The following is an 18,449-nucleotide window of genomic DNA, read 5'->3' on the forward strand; positions in this document are numbered from 1 at the left end:
AAAACCCAGCTATTCTTCATCTCATCGATATTATCCCCAACCCATTTCGGTCCTCACAAGAAAGACTTTCATTCTCACTAAACAAAATTTAGTTATACAAATTTAGAAAGAGGAAATTAAAATGCTCACTCAAGAACCTGGTAAATTTTAGCATTTGAAAGTACAGACAGGAATATACTGCCACCCCAGAATTCTGAAACTGTGCAGAAACTGCCTAAACATCTTGCATTTATATAACACTGTGCTGCACATCCTTTTGGAGCAGAAGATACCCTACAGCATAACAAGGGTTCTAAGGCTTCAAGAACAAAGGAAACTAAAAGGAAAACAAAGGATTATCATGATCTGTTACTTTATCAACCACTGTTCAAAAATAAAAGGAACAGAAACAACCATAAAAAAAAAAAGTTACTAATTATATGTGGCACTACTTGATAGCTTGTATTGAATTTATTAGCCATAGCATGAAACTAAGGAATTCTGTCCCACTTGAATGGCAACTCTGATGTTGGAGGAATTTCAAAAGTATTTTGGAACCTGTTGCATTTCTTTGATTGGAGAACAATGCATCTGTTCCTACAAAAATGAGATGAGAAAAAAGAAGAAGAAAAAGGAATGTGAAGAGGCAAAGTGATCTAAAAATTGCAAAAAGGAAAAAAACAGCTCACTAATTGTTTCACTGTTGTCAAAACTACTTTCCAGAATCTACAGAAAGCTTTCTTCCTGCCTCTAACTGCATCTTCAAATAAACCTCCTCCTCCTAACTATTCTTAAGATTTTCTAATAAAAGGCACTTATTTTCTAATAATAAGTTCAGGTATTTTCAGGCATAGGTTGCCTGAAAAACCATTTGTTCCTGAACAAAAGATGTATTTGTTTCCACGTGTGTATGGTTAGATTTTGAAACTTGTTTATTTAGGATTCAGAATAGAGGAGTAAAGATGACAAGCATTTGAACTCCTCTGTGCAGTTACTAAATCCTACACTCAGTTCCAGGTTGCAAACCTTCCAAAACTACCAGGTATGATGGCACATCTAAGTCACCAGTGGGCAACACAGTATAGTGTCAGTCCTCCTGAAAGCTTAAGCCCATGACTATCCTAAAGATACAAGGAAAAATATCTTCACTGACACAATCAGGCATTGGAATGGGCTGCCTACGGAAATGATGGAATCACCATCCCTGAAGTGTGCAAACAGCATGTGGATGTGGCACTGAGGATATTGGTTAGCAATGCTAAGTCACTGGCTGGATTTGATGACCTTGAAGGTCTTTTCCAGCCTAAAGGATTCTGTGATTCTTTAATACATTTCTCCAACTCATGAAGGAGACAAGTGCACCCTTTAGTGCTAAAGTACCTAACCAAAGAACCGTACACCAACAGCAGAGTAGTAGTAGAGCTCCACAGAAATCTAGCCATAGGCAACTTGTTTTGCTGTCAAATTCTCACTCTCATAACATGACTTATTCCAAGCATAGGCATCGCCCAACTTCTTGTTTCTGTTGACATAGCAAGAGAACCAAGAAATAATCTAGTATTTTTAGCCTTTTTAAAACTCTGCTGTGCCTCCCTTTATGCACCAGAGGTAATACAAAAAAAATATTAAAAAATACAGATCAGGCATTACTAAAAAAGAGAGAGAAGCATTTTCGGTAGATTCGGCTCTCTTTTGCCTTTTGTATTATCCTATCATTACTCCAAGGCTTCAAAATGTATTCTTAGTAACAGGATCTGTCTCAATGTGGAAAAAAATGTTTTTTCCTCTGTCCTTTGAAATCTCTTTCTATTAGTGTCTTGCCACTGAGTGTGCATTCCTAGAAATATGTGTTATTTCATTAGTTTTGATTTTATACAATCATAGTGAACAAGATTTTCCCAGAGGCTGTAGGCCGTGCTGTGGGTTGTGGTTTTCCTGTGAAAGAGGTCATATTTCATTTCATTTTAACCAGTGAAAAAGGTCACTTGTCATAGCAGCTTATAAAGTTTGTTAAACATTTATACAAAGCCAAGTGGCACAAACTGAGATGCCACACAGTTTCAGATACCAGACTCCTGTCATTGGTAAACAACAGGAAATAAGATGAGTGAAAATTGTCTCTTCTGCATATGATTGAGGTGATGACCCACCTTCTTCCACCTGAAGAGGGACTGGAAGGAGTGTCACAACACTGCTAGACACCTGCTTGATGTCAAATGCTCAGCGTAGATACTGTTTGATGGCATGTACTGCGTATTTATTGCCTCAAGCAGGACAGATGTTTGCAACGCAGGAGATGTTAACTTTCTACTCTTTCAAGAACAGACATATTATTTCTCTGGAAAGCCGGATTTGGCAATTACCTTAGTCGCAAACTGGCAAAAAAATTAGCAAAAGTAACAGGAAAGCAAGTCCAGCAATTCTGTAAAGTGGGCAATCAAACTGCTTTTAAATTCAAAACCATGCTATTAACCCCCACAGACGCTTGGTTTGAAACTCATTAGCATAAGAAGATCACTTCTCCTTGACAGTATCATTTTTACCAAAGCTCACAAAACTATGAATTTAAAGAACTGACAAAGAAAAAGTAAAGCACAGGAGAGAATTATAATGGTGAACACAAATGTAAACTGAATGCAAATGAAGAAGTGTGGGCTCTTTCCATACTACTCTAAGCAGACCTGGTGAGAAGCCTGTCACATAAAACACCTAATTAGTTTGTAATAGTCTAAGCAATACAGAACTGCTGACAAGGTATGAACCAACAGAGTAATCGGAAATTATGCTTCTCACCATAATGTTTTTTAAAGGTACATGACAAAAAAGCAAGGTGTAACCTGCCTGGTATTGAGTTGGTTCGGCAGCTGCTCCTTGTCACCCATTCAACTGTTTTCACAGCCTCTTCTGATATGAGTACTGACATTATTAGGAAGAAAAGATAAGCACTTATCTGTCCACAAGACATGCAACTAATTGTGTATAGAGGAGGAAACGTGACTGGAGGAAACATGACAGGATGCACAACCCCAAAGTGGTCCCAAAGTAAGCTGTGGGGGCTTGACCCTGGCAAGATGCAAATGGTCTGACACAGAACAGTTTTTCTCCTTTCGGCTGCACAGTACTTTTATTTTACTTGTTGTTACACAGTAATAGAATCTGTAATTTTTTAACCCAAATTAAGCTGTTTCATATGCAATGTCCTCATATTTTAGTACTATAAAAGAGACACTGTTCAAATGCTTCAAAAAGTAATTTTTTTGTTTCTGTGGCTAGCCGTACTCTTGAAAGGTTTACAAAGGAAGTTTGCAAGTAAAATACGATCAAGCACTCAGTTTGAAGCTGAATCTTACACTAGTTTAACTTCATACTGAGTACAGTTAAAGCCACTATAAATCAACATAAACTATTGCTCTGCCACCACTCAGCAGTGCTTCTTCCGGAAGAAAGATAAATCCATTACACAAATTTAAAGGTATGACCAAGCTTCTCAAGTCCTCTGCAGGTACTTTGACTGAAATCTCACTTCATGAGTATCTCTTCCTCTGCAGAGAAGATGAACTTATGATTGCTTTGATCAAGACCCCAAAGGCAAAGGAGCCAGCTGTTCCCAGGGTAGCTCCCCTGCCTGCCCACTCCAAGGATCAGTATCCCACTGCTCCCTCTCTTACAGGTCAGCACAAGATTCAGCAGCAGGATAGGGCTCGCCTCAAGTTCCCCACTCCAGCACTGAGCTGCTGAACCTCAAATTCATGCTGATGTTCCACTAGGCAAACATACCACTCAAATACAGCTCCACATGCCAGACTACACTCCCTGGTAAAGGAGTTAAAAAGTTTGTTGGAGAGCAAAAAACAAATTATAAATTAACTTTAAAAAAACAAAATCCAAGAGTTGCCATGCAAGGAAGTGAAGGAACAACAAAAGTTGACTTTGGTAAATATTCCCAGACTTTAAAAGTTATTTAAATATCATGAATATGATATTTTCAACCCATCTGGCCCAACTTCTTTTTTGCCTTTCAGAAACTTAAGAAGGCAAAATGATACTTGTTAAATGTCACTTGTTTTCAGCTCTTCCATCTATTAAGACAGACATCTTCTACCAACTACGGGTAGTAAACAGATTTTAAAAGCATATAATAGAATGATACAACTGTTAAGGCTGGAAAAGACCTCTGAAATCATTGAGTCCAACATTTAAGCTAGCACCGCTGTGTTCACCACTAAACCATGTTTCCAGGTGCCACATTACACTGCTTCCCTGCGGAGCCAATTCCAATGCCTGACTACCCTTTCAGTGAAGGTATTTTTCTTAGTATCTAGTCTAAACCTCCCCTGGTGCAAACTGAGACCATTTCCTGTCACCTATCACTTGCTGCATGGAAGAAGAGACTGACCCCCACCTGGCTATGACCTTCTCTCAGGCAGTTGTAGAGAGCTATCAGGTCTCCCCTTAGCTTCCTTTTCTCCAGGCTGAACATCCCCAGATCTCTCAGCCACTTCTCATCAGACTTCTGCTCCAGACCCTTCACCAGCTGAGTTGCCCTTCTTTTTGTTATACCTCGTCCACTTCTGCCTCTGCCTTCAATTCTCAAAGGCAGCAGTCAACATCAGTGTGACAGATGACAAGGCAGAAGAGCAATGCCGAAAACCTGAGACTCACTGTTAGACAAAGTCCAACTTTCACATTAATCTCTCCCTAAACGTACCCATTTCTTAGACTACCTTATCTTTCTACCATAGAGTCAGTAAGACACAGGCATGGGAGAGATGATGGTTTTTAACATACTTGTGAAGGTACCACAGAGTTTACTGCCTAAGTAAAAGCAAAGGGAAAAGGAGTGTCCAGAAGTACTGCAAAAGCATAGCAAAAGTGCTGAAAAAATAGGGTTATCTTCCATTGCTACACACAAATGACAGCAACAGTTCATCTGTTAAGACACTGTACAGTCTCTGAGAGTAAGAGGTAAGAAAGTACATAAATGCCTGAGAATTTGCCATGAATCCCATGGATGTCTTTGCTTCATCTGAAAAGACTGAAGTACCAAGCCTACAAAACCAGTTTGGGGCAAACAGGAAACAAATTTTGTCAGAAAAAAAGATGTAATGAACAACAGCATTAAATAAGAGAAGCTCACCAGATCTTTCAGTTTTCCAAATTCCCTCAAGGCCCTCAACTTTAACTCTGCCCAGCAATGAAATGGGTCATCAAGTTTAAATTTAGTATTTGAGCTACTTTTCTGCTGTTTATTGGGACTGACAACAGCACAGCTACACATTACGGACAATTAATTTTACTCCTGTGCAAACCAAGAGTTTCATTTCTAGCTATAGGCTGAGGTTGCCAATGCTGCAACCAACTATAAACAGTCAATTGGCACCATCTTCTTCTTTAGTTCCAAGACACAAACAGGTAGAAAGTCCTAAGAATGTTTTACCATGAACAGAGCATGTGTAGAGGCTGTAACCAGTCACAGGGTTTGAAAATTTCTGTGATATAGTCTGTATTCATAAATTGTGCATATAGCCAGATGAAAGAAATGTAAGTATACTGTAAAGAAATCCTTACCATAAGCTGGATAATCAAATAATGTAAAATCACAATTCAAGTCAGATAATTAAGTACACACTGCAGTACAACTTCCAGAGGCGAGTGCATACTCCTGGAGCCACACCACCTAGTAAATGGTTACTAAGTAAAACGTCAAACTACTCACAAGTTACAGAACGCAGGTTACACAGCCATCCATTTATATGCTGGTAAGGAAACAAAAAGTCCTCTCAGCATTTTAAAAATTCTGGACCGCAGCTTCATTTTTTCCTCTAATTAAATGGATTTAATCAGAGGTAATAGCTATGATAGATCAAAACCAAGCAGTCTAATGCAAGATTTGCTGTTCACTGTAAGTGCAGAATTTCTGTCTCTCATGGTGGAGCAATTAAATTTCTGTCATCTTTCTGTAGTGATGTGACTGCTGGAATCAAGTTATAAATTTCAGGCTCATTTTTCTGAGTTGTTCCACACTCTCAAGATTATAGTGTTATTCTTACTACCACTCCTACAAATACAAGGACCTTTCTCATTCTGAAGCCTCCTCTTAGGGAACTTTCTTCTTTCTTAACAGCAGCAATATTTATTAGGGTTTAATTCTCAGAACAAAACTCATTTCGCAATGTACACCTTGCCAAAAGCAGTAACCTTGCTTGTTCAGAAGCACAGAAAACCCCTGAACCAGGACTATGCTGTCTGAGGCTATCCAGGTCTCCAATTAGCTCTTCTAAAGAGGAATGAAAAAACCGTTTTATCTCAATCACATCCTTAAACATTTCTGCATTCATCCAAGGCCTGTCCTACTTTGTTTTTGCAATTGTTAGAGACTTACAAATAAGCTTGATGAGAAAACTAAGCTCAATTCAAGGGTGCACATACAAGCTTGTTTGTGCTCTGAGAAGGAAAAAGGTGATGTTCTCATCAGAGAAGAAACTGGCTGAGAGGTAGCTGATGAACGTGGGAAGCAATTTACAATTGTTTCGTCTTTGGACCTCATCATAGTTCTTTCAGCATTATTACTTTCAAGTGTTCTCTTTTTGAAGGCTCTACAGATAAAAATAACTCCTCTATTTTGAAAAAATAAAAAAGGCCACATAAATGGATCATCCCCAAAGGCAAGGACTGAGATGGCAAATGAAAGGAGTACATGCTCAATTCTGCCACCTCCTACTTCTCAGAAGTGGGATCATTTTACTAGCATCCACCAACTCTCACTGTTATGCCACTCCACAAACACAAATTCTTTTCAGAGAAAAAAAGAGGGCTAAACTGAGGTGGAAGGGGAAGGACCACCATATTTCCCTAAATATTGATCATGTGCAGATCCTGCCTGCATGCCATACAGGCTGCAGAAAATCTACAGTGTGAATTAAGTAATTGATATAGTTCTGATAGAAGAAAAGATTTGTTTCTCATTTACTTTGCTTTGGGGTTTTTTTGTAAAAGATAGGAAAAGTAATCACAATGGCAAACTCAGAAAGCAGAATAGCATACCTATTGAAGTAAACAGAGCAAAAAGGTCTAAATTTTGTTCACAGTCCAGAAATATACAGAAAGTCTGTAAAAACCAGGAGAAAAAAACCCAAAACATATGCTGCTATTTTAACAAGTAAAAGATAGTAATTTCAGATCTCTATGCTTCTACTTACTCTGTAGAATGATGAATATGTATTATCAGCTCAGTTTCAAATGTAATCAAACCCCAGTTCGATTTTCACAGAATCATAGAATACCCTGAGCTGGAAGTGACCCACAAGGATCATCAAAGCTCTTCAGAGCCTCAAGAATCACACCATGTGCCTGAGAACATTGTCCAAATGCTTCTTGAGCTCTGTCAGGCTTGGTGCTATGACCACTTTTCTGGGGAGCCTGTTCCAGTACCCAACCACCCTCTGGGTGAAGAACCTTTTACTAATAACCTAAACCTCCCCTGACACGGCTTCATGGTGTTCCCTCAGGTCCTGTCACCGGTCACCAGAGAGAAGAGATCAGTGTCTGCCCCTCCTCTTTCCCCTCACAAGGAAGCTCTGGACTGCTATGAGATGCCTCCTCAATCTCTTCTGCTCCAGGCTGAAGAGACCAAGAAACCTTAGCTGCAGCTCGTATCACTTCACCGCTAGACCCTTCACCATCTTTGTCGCCCTCTTTTAGACACTCTCTAGTAACGTAATATCTGTTTCATACCGTGGTGCCCAGACCTGCCCCCAGCACTCGAGGTGAGGCTGCCCCAGTGCAGAGCAGGGTGGGACAATCCCCTCCCTTGCTCAGCTGGTGATGCTGTGCCTGATGCCCCCCAGGACACGGGTGGCCCTCCTGGCTGCCAGGGCACTGCTGGCTCATGTTCAACTTGCCATCAACCCCCAGACCACTTTTCACAGCGCTGCTATCCAGCATTTCATTCCACAGTCTCTCCATACATCCAGGGTTGCCCTATCCCAGGCGTTGAATCTGGAATTTGCCCTGATTAAAATTAATTTGGTTAATGATTGCCCATCTCTCTTAATTTGTCGCAGTCTCTCATGTGTTACATTATCCTGTTAAAGCATCCAGAAGTTAGGGGAAATTATTTAGAAGAAAATAAAAGTAAATTAGCATAGTAGAATTCTAATATTATCTTTCAGCAAAAGTATTACACTAGCAGTTTTAACAAACCAGCACAATTATCAGTTACTTTTTGTCTTGCATTACCAGACAAAATCCTGTAAAAATTCTTCTAATACATGCATAAAGAAGGAACAAAAGAAAAAAAATACTGATATTTCACAAGGAATCTCTACATACTATTTATGCTGAAAAAAAGAGCTCCCCCAAGAAGTCCTTTATGGTTAAGAATAAATTCACTGATTAAATAAGGAGAAGGAAAACCAAGAAAAGAGCAAAGCCTTCCATAGGACAAATTGCAATTAGATAACTGAATCTAATGAAATCTGTGGAATGGATTTACAGAAGAAAATTGGATAACTATTGAGAGACAACACTGGGCAAGAATAATTTATTTATCCTAACAATTTTCAAGCATAAATGGTAACTACAGATCATGTGCAAAAATACACACCAACAAATACCTTATCTAGTAATGTGCCTTACTGGATCTTCCTAATGATGAGTAATAGCAACAACTTTTTAAGAATATACTCCTACTTCTCACATTCCTCTGTGAAGATATTCAGCACCAATTGTGTGACATTTCTGAAGCCCTTCAATCTTTCTACACACTTCAATTTTATTTATTTATTTATATGGCTCCTCCTACGGTTATAGAAAACTACCACAGTAGTTTTAAAAAGTCTGGACTAGGTAGCCTAAGGAGTTACTGCTATTAACAGTTGGAAGGAATGTCAGAGTGTGTGTCTATGCGGATAGTTATCAAATCAATTACTGGAGGAAAGAAATGTTAAATAAACACACCACTTCTGGGGATCACTCTTTGTTTACAAATCAAAAATCTTAATTAGCGACACAGAGTATCAGGATTGTTAATTTGTGCTCCTCCTACCTGTCAATTGACCCTATAGCCATAAAAATAATGATACTCTGTACAGAATCTCCAGTTTTTCCTGTTGCAATCAACAGTCCAAAAATCTGAAACCAAATTTACTATTAAAAAAACCCTTTTACACAGCTGATATCTTACACATCAGTTCTCAAATGTCACCTAAACTCATGAATATGTCGTAACAGAAGCAAAGGGATCTTGCAGATCAAAGATGTGCTTCCTATTACACCAGTTTGTTTTCTGTGTCTAGTTCATAGACATTTCACTTCCCTTAGATTTTGAAATGCAATTAAATATTTGAAAAAATGAATCTTTGTAATAAAATGCTGTTAATTGGATTTTTAATTGGAAGTTCCTTTTTTCTCTTTCTCATACAAAACACCAGCAGCAACCAAAGCAACCGAGATCACAGGACAACTTGGGCTGGAAGGCTGTGTCTGGCAGCCCACCTGATCCACCCTCCTGTTCACACTGGGGCTAACACAAGCATAATTGCACGTCTGAGTATAAGCAAACAGCAAATCTGTAACAAAAACCAGGAAAATACAGTTTAACAAAAATCATGGGGTCTGATCACAACTCTTGCTAGTCACAAGCAGTATATTTCCTGGGAAATGCAAATGTCTCTTGCCACTTGAACCACCTGAAAGAACCAAAGAACAGCTTACTTTTGAATTTCCATGGATTTATTCCTCTGGGACTCTGTATTTCATCTGAAGCTGACAAAATGTACTCTATAAATATTTATACAGCATATAGCAGATTTTTTTTTATTTCTCAACGTACAAATAACATCCACAGAGCCACAGGTTTTATGATTACCTCTCCAGGAGAGATAATTTAAATACTAATTTTAAATGTCAGCTTCAGATGAAATGAGTGAATAAGAACTGTTTAAATGTTCTTTAAGTAGTGTGATTTGTAGTAAACACTAATGTATTAGTATAATTAATTTTAGTTAGCAGAAGTGAAAATAATAGCCCAATTCATTTACCTTGCTCAGTATGGTTTTTTATTAATAGGCTTTCTTTTTCTAAATACGCAAGAGAAACTTCTATTGTCATATACAGATTAGAAATGTAAACACTTACACACTTCCCACAATGACTGACTTCAGAATTGATTCTGAGTATTATCTCAAAAAAAGCAAAGAACCGGTGTGACAAAGAGCACTACTGCCCCCTAATGAGCCAGACCACAAAAGCTCCTCTGTAACAGCATTTTGTGTCTTTCCTGAAAAAAAATCAAGTCATTATATCCATGAATTAGGAAAAAAAAAAAAGGGAAAAATAAGACAATCATTAAGAACATATACTTTAACTCACACCACATTTCTGCACAAAAGGCACATACAAAATTTTGGGGAGGGGAAAAAAAGATATCTAGTAGCTATGATTTTCAGATACTTAATGCACCAAGAGATCATGAAGACGCAAGATACACCATAAAAATTACCCACACTTCTGTTTGTATCTATGCAGGTATTAGTTAATCTTTTATACTAGGATGTAATCCTGTAGTGATCTTCACACCAACACAGATTTTTAAATTTTAATGTCTGTGCTTTGAGAGCATCAGTTTTCTTGTTGCACTGTTTTATCGAAATGCCCATCACAAGTTTATTCTAGGCTTGTAATTATCGCAAAGTAATTCTGATCTTGGTATCTAAACATACCCACAAAAAGAAGTAGGAGAGGTAACAATTGAAAAGTCTACTATCTGAATTCTGTTTGTACAGGAAACAGAAGAACTTTCTGTCTTACATGAAAGTGACATTTTTCCCTCTATATTTTTTTTCTGCCGTAAGAACTGAATCTGTATTCAGTGCTCACCAATGCAGCTTGAGCACAAAATTTTGTCTGATTCCTGTATCTGCATTTCAAAAATACAGATTGCAATGAAATGCTCAAAAAAATACAGCTGCTGCAAGTCTTAGTGAGAAGCACAAACATAAGCTGTGTATTCTCTTTTATCCCACCATAAGTCAGATATTCCACTCACATTAGTACAAGTACTGGATTTAAATGCAATGCTAAAGCAGCGCTGAGTTCTGATTTCTCCCCTCAAACTCCTTATACTGAATTTTTCATAGGTAAACATTCTGACAGACACCACAGAACTAAAGACTCCAATTTCCATTATCAAGACACAGTTAAAACTAATTCATGTGCCTAATTTGAAACATGCTGGCAATCAAAAGACACAGGTTTTATGAACAAAAAATTTTGTTCATTAGTGAGTTTGGGTATTGATATGCCACCGAGTCACTAAAATCCTTGAACTTAAGACTCTATCTTAAAATCTCCAAATATGGGGTTTCTGTGGCCTCACATACTGTCATCATTCACATAAATACATCATTAGCCTAGAAAGGTTGCAAGTGATGAGCAATGTCTTACATAACTACACACATGGTAGAAGGCTGCAGCCTACTATGTATTAAAAGCATAAGAACTACAATCATATGCTATGTGATAAAAATAAACTATCTACAAAAACATTTTAGAGACCTGAAATAACCATATTCCCTACTTCTGTTACAGCCCAAAGAGCTGGTAACACAGCACGCAGTCTATTGAATATTTATGCTATTATATCAGTACTTCACAATTCCAAGTGTTTACTATAACCTTAATGAAATATAAAAATGAAAATAATGACAAGAATAACAACAAGAGTTCCAATGGATGCCTCTAACAGAACTTCCACATAAGGCCATCACCACAACCCATTCCAGCTCTGCTGACATATATTTCTTACCTTTGAATCTTCATTGCTCACTCCCAGCTCCAGCACAGCTTGAGGAGACTTCAGCTTTGCTTGCATGGACTCTGCCATTTGAAGATTAAGTTGCCATCCAATTGTTTCAAGCTATAAAACACAAATTTAGATGACAATCAGATGGTTCAGAAGCACTGAGGTCAACTTTCAAAACTGCCAGTGGTCTGTGTCAGTGAACACAGTGTCACGCTCTACAAACGTTACGCATTTGTATACAATGCATTTCCCTCAAATTATCTTGGACTCCAAGACAGATTTGCTTCTCCTTACCAAAATTACCCTTCAAATTGCCTATGACCACTCAAATAAAGCAACTTCCTATGTCTCAGATCTGATGGAACCAATCCACAGAACACAACTCTGGGTCCAGAATATGGTCGTTTCCTCTTCTCGAGGAAGTTTATCAGCAAAGCTGTGGATTCAATTTCATTTCATATTTAATTTTCTTTTAGGAAAAAGAAAAAAATACCAATAGATAGCAAACCAGCTAAAAGTGGTGATTCCTTAATCCACAGATCTACTCTTATGTGTTGTACCATATGCAGATCTTAACAACAAAAATAATTCTGCTTTTTGAATCATTAATGTTGAAAAGACAAAACCCAGGTATGCACGTGAGCAATAGAATTTTTAATAGAAAGCTAAAAAAACCACATTACAGATTATTTTTTAATCATTAATATCAAGTTCTATTCAAACATTACTGTCCTGGGGTGATGTTATGGAGCCGCTTTATTCCTTACCCGTCCGCTCAATGCCCAGGGACGCTGTTTCTCTAAGATGGACCCAGGGCCGGGGCCACGGGCCGAGTGCGGGGCGGTTTAACGGGGCCCTGCGGCTCCAGGGGCTCAGCAGGGCTGGGGAGGGAGCGCGCCGGGAGCGCTGTGCTGCTCTTTGGGTTTCTTCTGTGTTCCAGCTAGCTGGGAAAAGGTTCTGTTGGTTTTTTTCTTGTTCTTTTTTCCCTTTCCTTCCCCTTGCCTCACTGCCTCCCTTCCCTCTTCGCCAGCCCGGGGGGTTCACAGGGTGGCCCCGGCTGGTCCGAGCCCGGGTGTCTGTTCCCTCTCCGGGAATCTGTTGATTTTGAGGGTTTTTTTTCGCCGTTCTACCCTGTTTTGTTTGGTGTTAATAGACTGGGTTTTTTTCCACTTTCACTTGCTGTGACCCACTTGTCTTATTGGTGGAGGAAAAGGGGAGGCCCTTCTTCCCTTCAGAGGAGACACTCATTCCGGAGTGTATCCTCCTGAAGTTTTGTCTCCAAAACTGAGGCAGTACAGCTCATGCACAAATGAAGTACACAACAACAGAACTACAAGGCTTCCACAAAATCATCCTCCTGGCCTTAGTGAATAAAAGGAACTGGACAAAGTCTTACCATCTGCCAAGATAATTTACACACAAATTCTTTCTAGTCTAGTGTCTTCCCTCTTCTAGTAAATATTGTGGGTGACTTGGTGAAAGTGTGCCACATCTTGGTTAATCTCTTACGTAATGTAATCTAACAGCTAAATTCAGCTAAGATCATTAACAGAATAAAGCCATGCCAAAGACCTTGTATTGTGAACTGCAAAACATGCCCTGCATCCTCCAGTGACACAAATCTCTAAATGAAAGATAGGTAAGGGTGGCAAAAACTTCTTCCATTGGCACAGCTCAAAGACAATTTCTTGTAATTATATGATTTACATTTACATACTAATGTATGTTTTACTGCATTTATCTGTACACTGGATCAATCCAAGAACTGTGTTAACAAACACTAGCCACCACATAACTAACCATACCAAAAGGAAAACTATATCATGACATATCCTAACCACCCAGGCAAATACAAGATGGTTAGGGAGCTTAGCCAAGGCCACAGTTAAGGGAAAGTCACAGTCTAGACTGACTGTGTGTACAGCTATAGGAATAGGACAGCAGGAAGAACTTCAGCAGGTCAGCTAGCAGTCTGTCAGCTTCTCTGCAATCAATGTACCATTCAAACTTCAATTTGTCATAAAAATAAGGAAGTTTACATTTAATCAAATGCATGAAAGCATGCAGACGACACAAAGGGACCCTGTGAAGATGCTCCAAGTCTGGTCCACCTCATTTTGAGCATAGCTTTAATAACAGTATGCCCACAGCCTATGAATTAAAAGATGCTTTAAAGAAAAGTTATATAATTATAAAAGCAGATGAATTTTTAATCATAATTCTGCTTTGATTTTCTCTAACTTGATTACATCTTGGTTAGTGAAAACAATAGTGCATGGCCCATCCCACCCAAAAGCAAGGAACAATCTAGAGTGGATTCTGTCTACATGCTCAAGTCAACCACATCAATGGACAACTCTGCCAAGTCCCTGTGCTAACCAGCATTTTCCAGGAAATTATACCAGGATGATACAACTAGAAATCATTTTTCTCTCCACAAACTTCAATGAAATTAAGAAATCAACTCTTGATTCTTTCAGGAGTATAAAGATAGTACCTAAAAAAAAAAAGTTCAGTTAAGATAATTGATAATGGTCAACAGAAAAGGACTCAGATCCTAGGTTATGGGATATAGTGGTGGAAGCAGCCCAAAGCAGGCAACTGGGAACAGAACCACCTATTGACAAAACATCTAAACACGAAGGACAAACACAGAGACAGCGAGTTCTGGAACGTGATGGCTCTTCATACTGCAGTCACTATGGTTCAAGCCCCCTGCTCCTCAACTTAGAAACACCCTTCTATCAGCTACTTAAACAGTTCATTACTGTAGTAGGGAAACCAAGCCTTAGAAAGGATAGCAGCTTACCCAGGATCATAAAACAATGCCACTAGAGACAAAAACAATATGCAAGGAAGCCTGACTTTTAAGACTTTTCTGAAGCTGTTATATACTGTGTACTCTGTGTAGCATGAAAAACAAACCACCAAAAATGAAGAAATTCAAGTGCGTGTTTTCTATTTCACTTTCAATACACATCTATCTCAGAATACTGTAGAGGGCTCAGAACAAATACAATATATGTAGCAGCACATTGGCCTGAGTTAATAGCTGAAAAGCAGCTGTAACTCTTGTTTTATATACTGCTTTACCTTAAAAAATTGTTTTCCTGTATAATTCACGTCTGTTTTCTCTTTTAACATAGTTGTATGAGAATAAGTTTTAATTAATAAATAGCATGCTGCCTAAAGCATCAAAATGGTCCATTTTCTTGAAAGAAAAGTGCAGCATGTATCTGGCAACGGTTGTGTTTGTTTACTTAGAAAACATTCAACATCCTGAAATGTCAATTAACCTTTTGAGAGTAATGACATGTTTTTGCATGGCATTTGTGTCAAGGCACAGTATTTGTTAGTCACAAAGTGGTACATACTTTAAGGCAATTTTTTCAAATATGAAAAGACTATAAAATTGTTTTTTCTGTAACAAGTTTTACACCAGAATAAAAAGAACGATGGGAGAATGGTGTCAGAATATGTGATATACTAACTGAAAAGCATTTACTGGGGTAGAGGAGTATTTCTCCATTCCTAGCACAAAAACAAAGCCACGTTTTTAGCTATTGTAGACCTTCAGCTTCTTTTCACAATTTCATCAGCAGGTTAGAAATGTGCAAGCTACCTTGTCACTGCAACACTAAACACTGTTGAAAATATACTGTTTAGTGCTGTAACTTCTCGTTGATATCTCTGGCACTTATTTAACCTCAAGGTTATGTTTAGAAAAAAAAAACCGAAAAAACCACAAACCCAAACAGGTGCAAGCTGGAAAAGGGGAAGGAAATAAACACAGGTACTAAACAAAACCCATAGTAAGAATTTATGAAAATGCTTCAGATCTGCTCCATGAACCCTTTGGCAAATAAGTCAGGGCAACAAAAATATGAGGAAGCTTTCAACAAACCTTGCAAATCCTCGACTCGTGTCCATTTTGTTTCATTCAGGCTTTTAAAGAGATTACCATGGCACTCAGGACTAACAAACATCGAAGAACTTACGCACCTCTCCCTTCCAGCACTCACTCAGTACTGGCTGTAGAAGAGATAATGCGTATCTGTAATAAGCTCTGTACTCCCTTACCCACACCGCTTCTCAGTAGCCACCCACAGCTGTCCCAGGGCAGATCCACACTAGAAAGCAGCTAGTTACCCTACTAGAAGAGGATCTGACCCTTCAAATTAAGATGAGCAGCACCTGTACAGTTACATAAAAACATCACTTCTGATCTATCTGTGATGATCACAGTAATTTTCTTCCAGTGTAAAACACTGGATCTTCCAACTCAAGCCCTGTCCAGCAGACTATTTTCCAACAGCTAAACAGTAGAGTGCAGTATTTTACACAGTAAGACAAGATCATCACCAATCTAACATAACTATGGTAAAACATTTGGGTGAAAGTCACTCTCTTGAAAAAAGCCCAGTGCACTAAATGTCAAGGCAGCTTTTAGAGCTGATATAAACCTCAAGCACAATCTCCAACCAAATCAAGGTTCACACAGACAAAATTAACACCCACAGAATCCACCATTTCTCTTGTCACTTACAGCCCATTGTGTTTTTACACACTCTCTTTTCCTTTCCTGGTGTATTTTCACCACAGTTCCTTACTTTATTTTTCACTGCCCATAAACCTGAACTGAGAAGAAATTCAAGAAGTCTGAGAAACAGAACAAGTTTCTGTATTAGTTGTCAAAAAATACTTCTCTATATATATTTATTTTACACTGCTCAATGAGAAATCACATAAATGCTCTTTGGCAAAGAAATTCAGGCTAATCGTCTTAACTATACAAGAACCAGGCTATCAGACTCAAAATTAAGGACTACCACTTTGAGAAGGAAAGCAGAACAAATGTCAATAACAGGCATGTTGTGGGGCTCCAACCTGAAGGAGCAAGGATGGAGCCCAAGTGAATAAGAAACTGACACTAAAAAATGGTTGGCAATGACCTCATTTGAACAAACAAAATAAGGCAAGTATGGTGAAACAAGGAACAGAATTTCAGAATTTCAGAAAATATGTATTCACCTAAAATTTTTTACCCAATACTTCCAACTTCAGCCAAACTTCTGAACCAGGGTCCAGTATTTTTAAAGGACAACAGAAAAAAGGGGCCTAAATACTCAACCAGTACCAGAGGAGGGAAAGAGGATATTTTTCAGTCAGTCTTGGCTGATAAACTCAGATCACACCTCCTGTCTGTCTCTTCACCCATGAATACTGGAAGTTTGATTTAATTTTAAGCAGAAAACTGGAATTTTCATGTAAATTACCTGATTCTAGAAGGGTCATAACAAACCTTTCCAGAAACTAAATGGCTCTCAGAACTCATTGATGTGGCACAGCTTACATCTTACCACAGTGCCAATAGGATGCCATACCATGCAAACCACTGTTTCTCATCCATGATTTGGCACCTGTCTGTACCTTAGGAAGTGCTTTAAACATAGACTCACAGAAAGTAAGACCAACAATGAGTAAACAAAGCAATGAACCTGCAAGAACTACATTATAGAAATACTGCTCGGACACATAAAATCAACAGCACTGAGGTTTTTATAACCACCAGGCATTTAGACAGTTATGAAACAGCCAATTACTTTACAGATCAAATTTAACTGTCATGAAGACCTAGCTAATTTGTCCAGGTTCTTGCTTTCCATTTTCTTGGCAAGATTTGCTGCTTTCAAAACACCTAGCTTTCACTAAGTAGAATAAGATGTTATAATCAGAAAACATACATGACTCAGAACATGTTGACAATTAATCAGCATTATAGGTTAAATACTACGTAACAATCCACTATAGATTAACTGGCTACAGGAAAGCCTATGAAGATCCTGTCATATCCAGTATTAGCCTCTCTGGCAAGCAAATGACCCTGAGCATTTCTACAGGCAGAGAGAGAAATTATGATTAGCAGTTAGCAAAGAGCAAGAAAAAGAATTCTCAAAACCAGTGTTTCATCTTAAAGTCTAAGAAGTGAGAAAAACACACTTCTGGGCTGAACTTGTTAATAAGCCTGATGGGCAGAGAATGCGGAAGCAATTCTAAACTGGCAGTAGTGTCGTGTAGTTTCATGTTTTCAGTATAGCTAAAAGGTAATTGGTAAATAAAAGTGATAACATTACCATATAATTGTTAATCTTTGAAAATCAGCTGTATAATGCAGTTTTACAACAGTATTATTTTAGTTGGGTATTTCTTCCACTGTTAATGGGCTATGGCTTCATTTGTCTGCTTGAACTTTTTTTAAAGCAACAAAACTCCCCAGCATGTGCCTTTTTAGGTAGCAAAAGATTTTCATTACCACAAAGTTGCTAAGGAATTGCTGAAGCTTTCCAACATGACTTAGAATTTTAAAGCAAACTGAGCTTGTGGCCCACGGTCAGAATTAAAAGCCAGTAACATGACCACAAATGAAAATAAATCCTATCATTCCTTCTGAAAATTCAAATCTTGGTACAAAACTGAGTGCTTGTAATCATAGAATGGTTTGTGTTGAAAGGGACCTTAACAATCATCTAGTTCCAACTTCCCTCTCCTCCACACACATGGACACCTTCCATTAGACCAGGTTACGTACAGCCACATCCAGCCTGGCCTCGAACACTTCCAGGGATGGGGCATCCACAGTTCCTCTGGGAAACCTGTTGCAGTGCCT

The 18,449-nt window shown here is 38.5% G+C and overlaps 1 protein-coding gene across 4 annotated transcripts in view; it reads right to left on the reverse strand.

Annotated features, from left to right (window-relative positions):
- The window catches only part of COMMD10 (COMM domain containing 10), a 113,941-nt gene that overhangs the window by 77,226 nt on the left and 18,266 nt on the right, over positions 1-18,449 (reverse strand). For all 4 annotated transcript variants that reach the window (XR_004237679.1, XR_004237680.1, XM_032097191.1 and 1 more), the window contains exon 5: positions 11,786-11,896. Coding sequence is in view for 2 of the 4 variants with exons in the window: in XM_032097191.1 (XP_031953082.1) it covers positions 11,786-11,896 (111 nt within the window). In the remaining 2 variants the exon portion in view is untranslated. The remainder of the gene's footprint in view (positions 1-11,785; positions 11,897-18,449) is intronic.

This window comes from Corvus moneduloides, chromosome Z, assembly GCF_009650955.1.
Source record: "Corvus moneduloides isolate bCorMon1 chromosome Z, bCorMon1.pri, whole genome shotgun sequence".
NCBI lineage: Eukaryota > Metazoa > Chordata > Aves > Passeriformes > Corvidae > Corvus > Corvus moneduloides.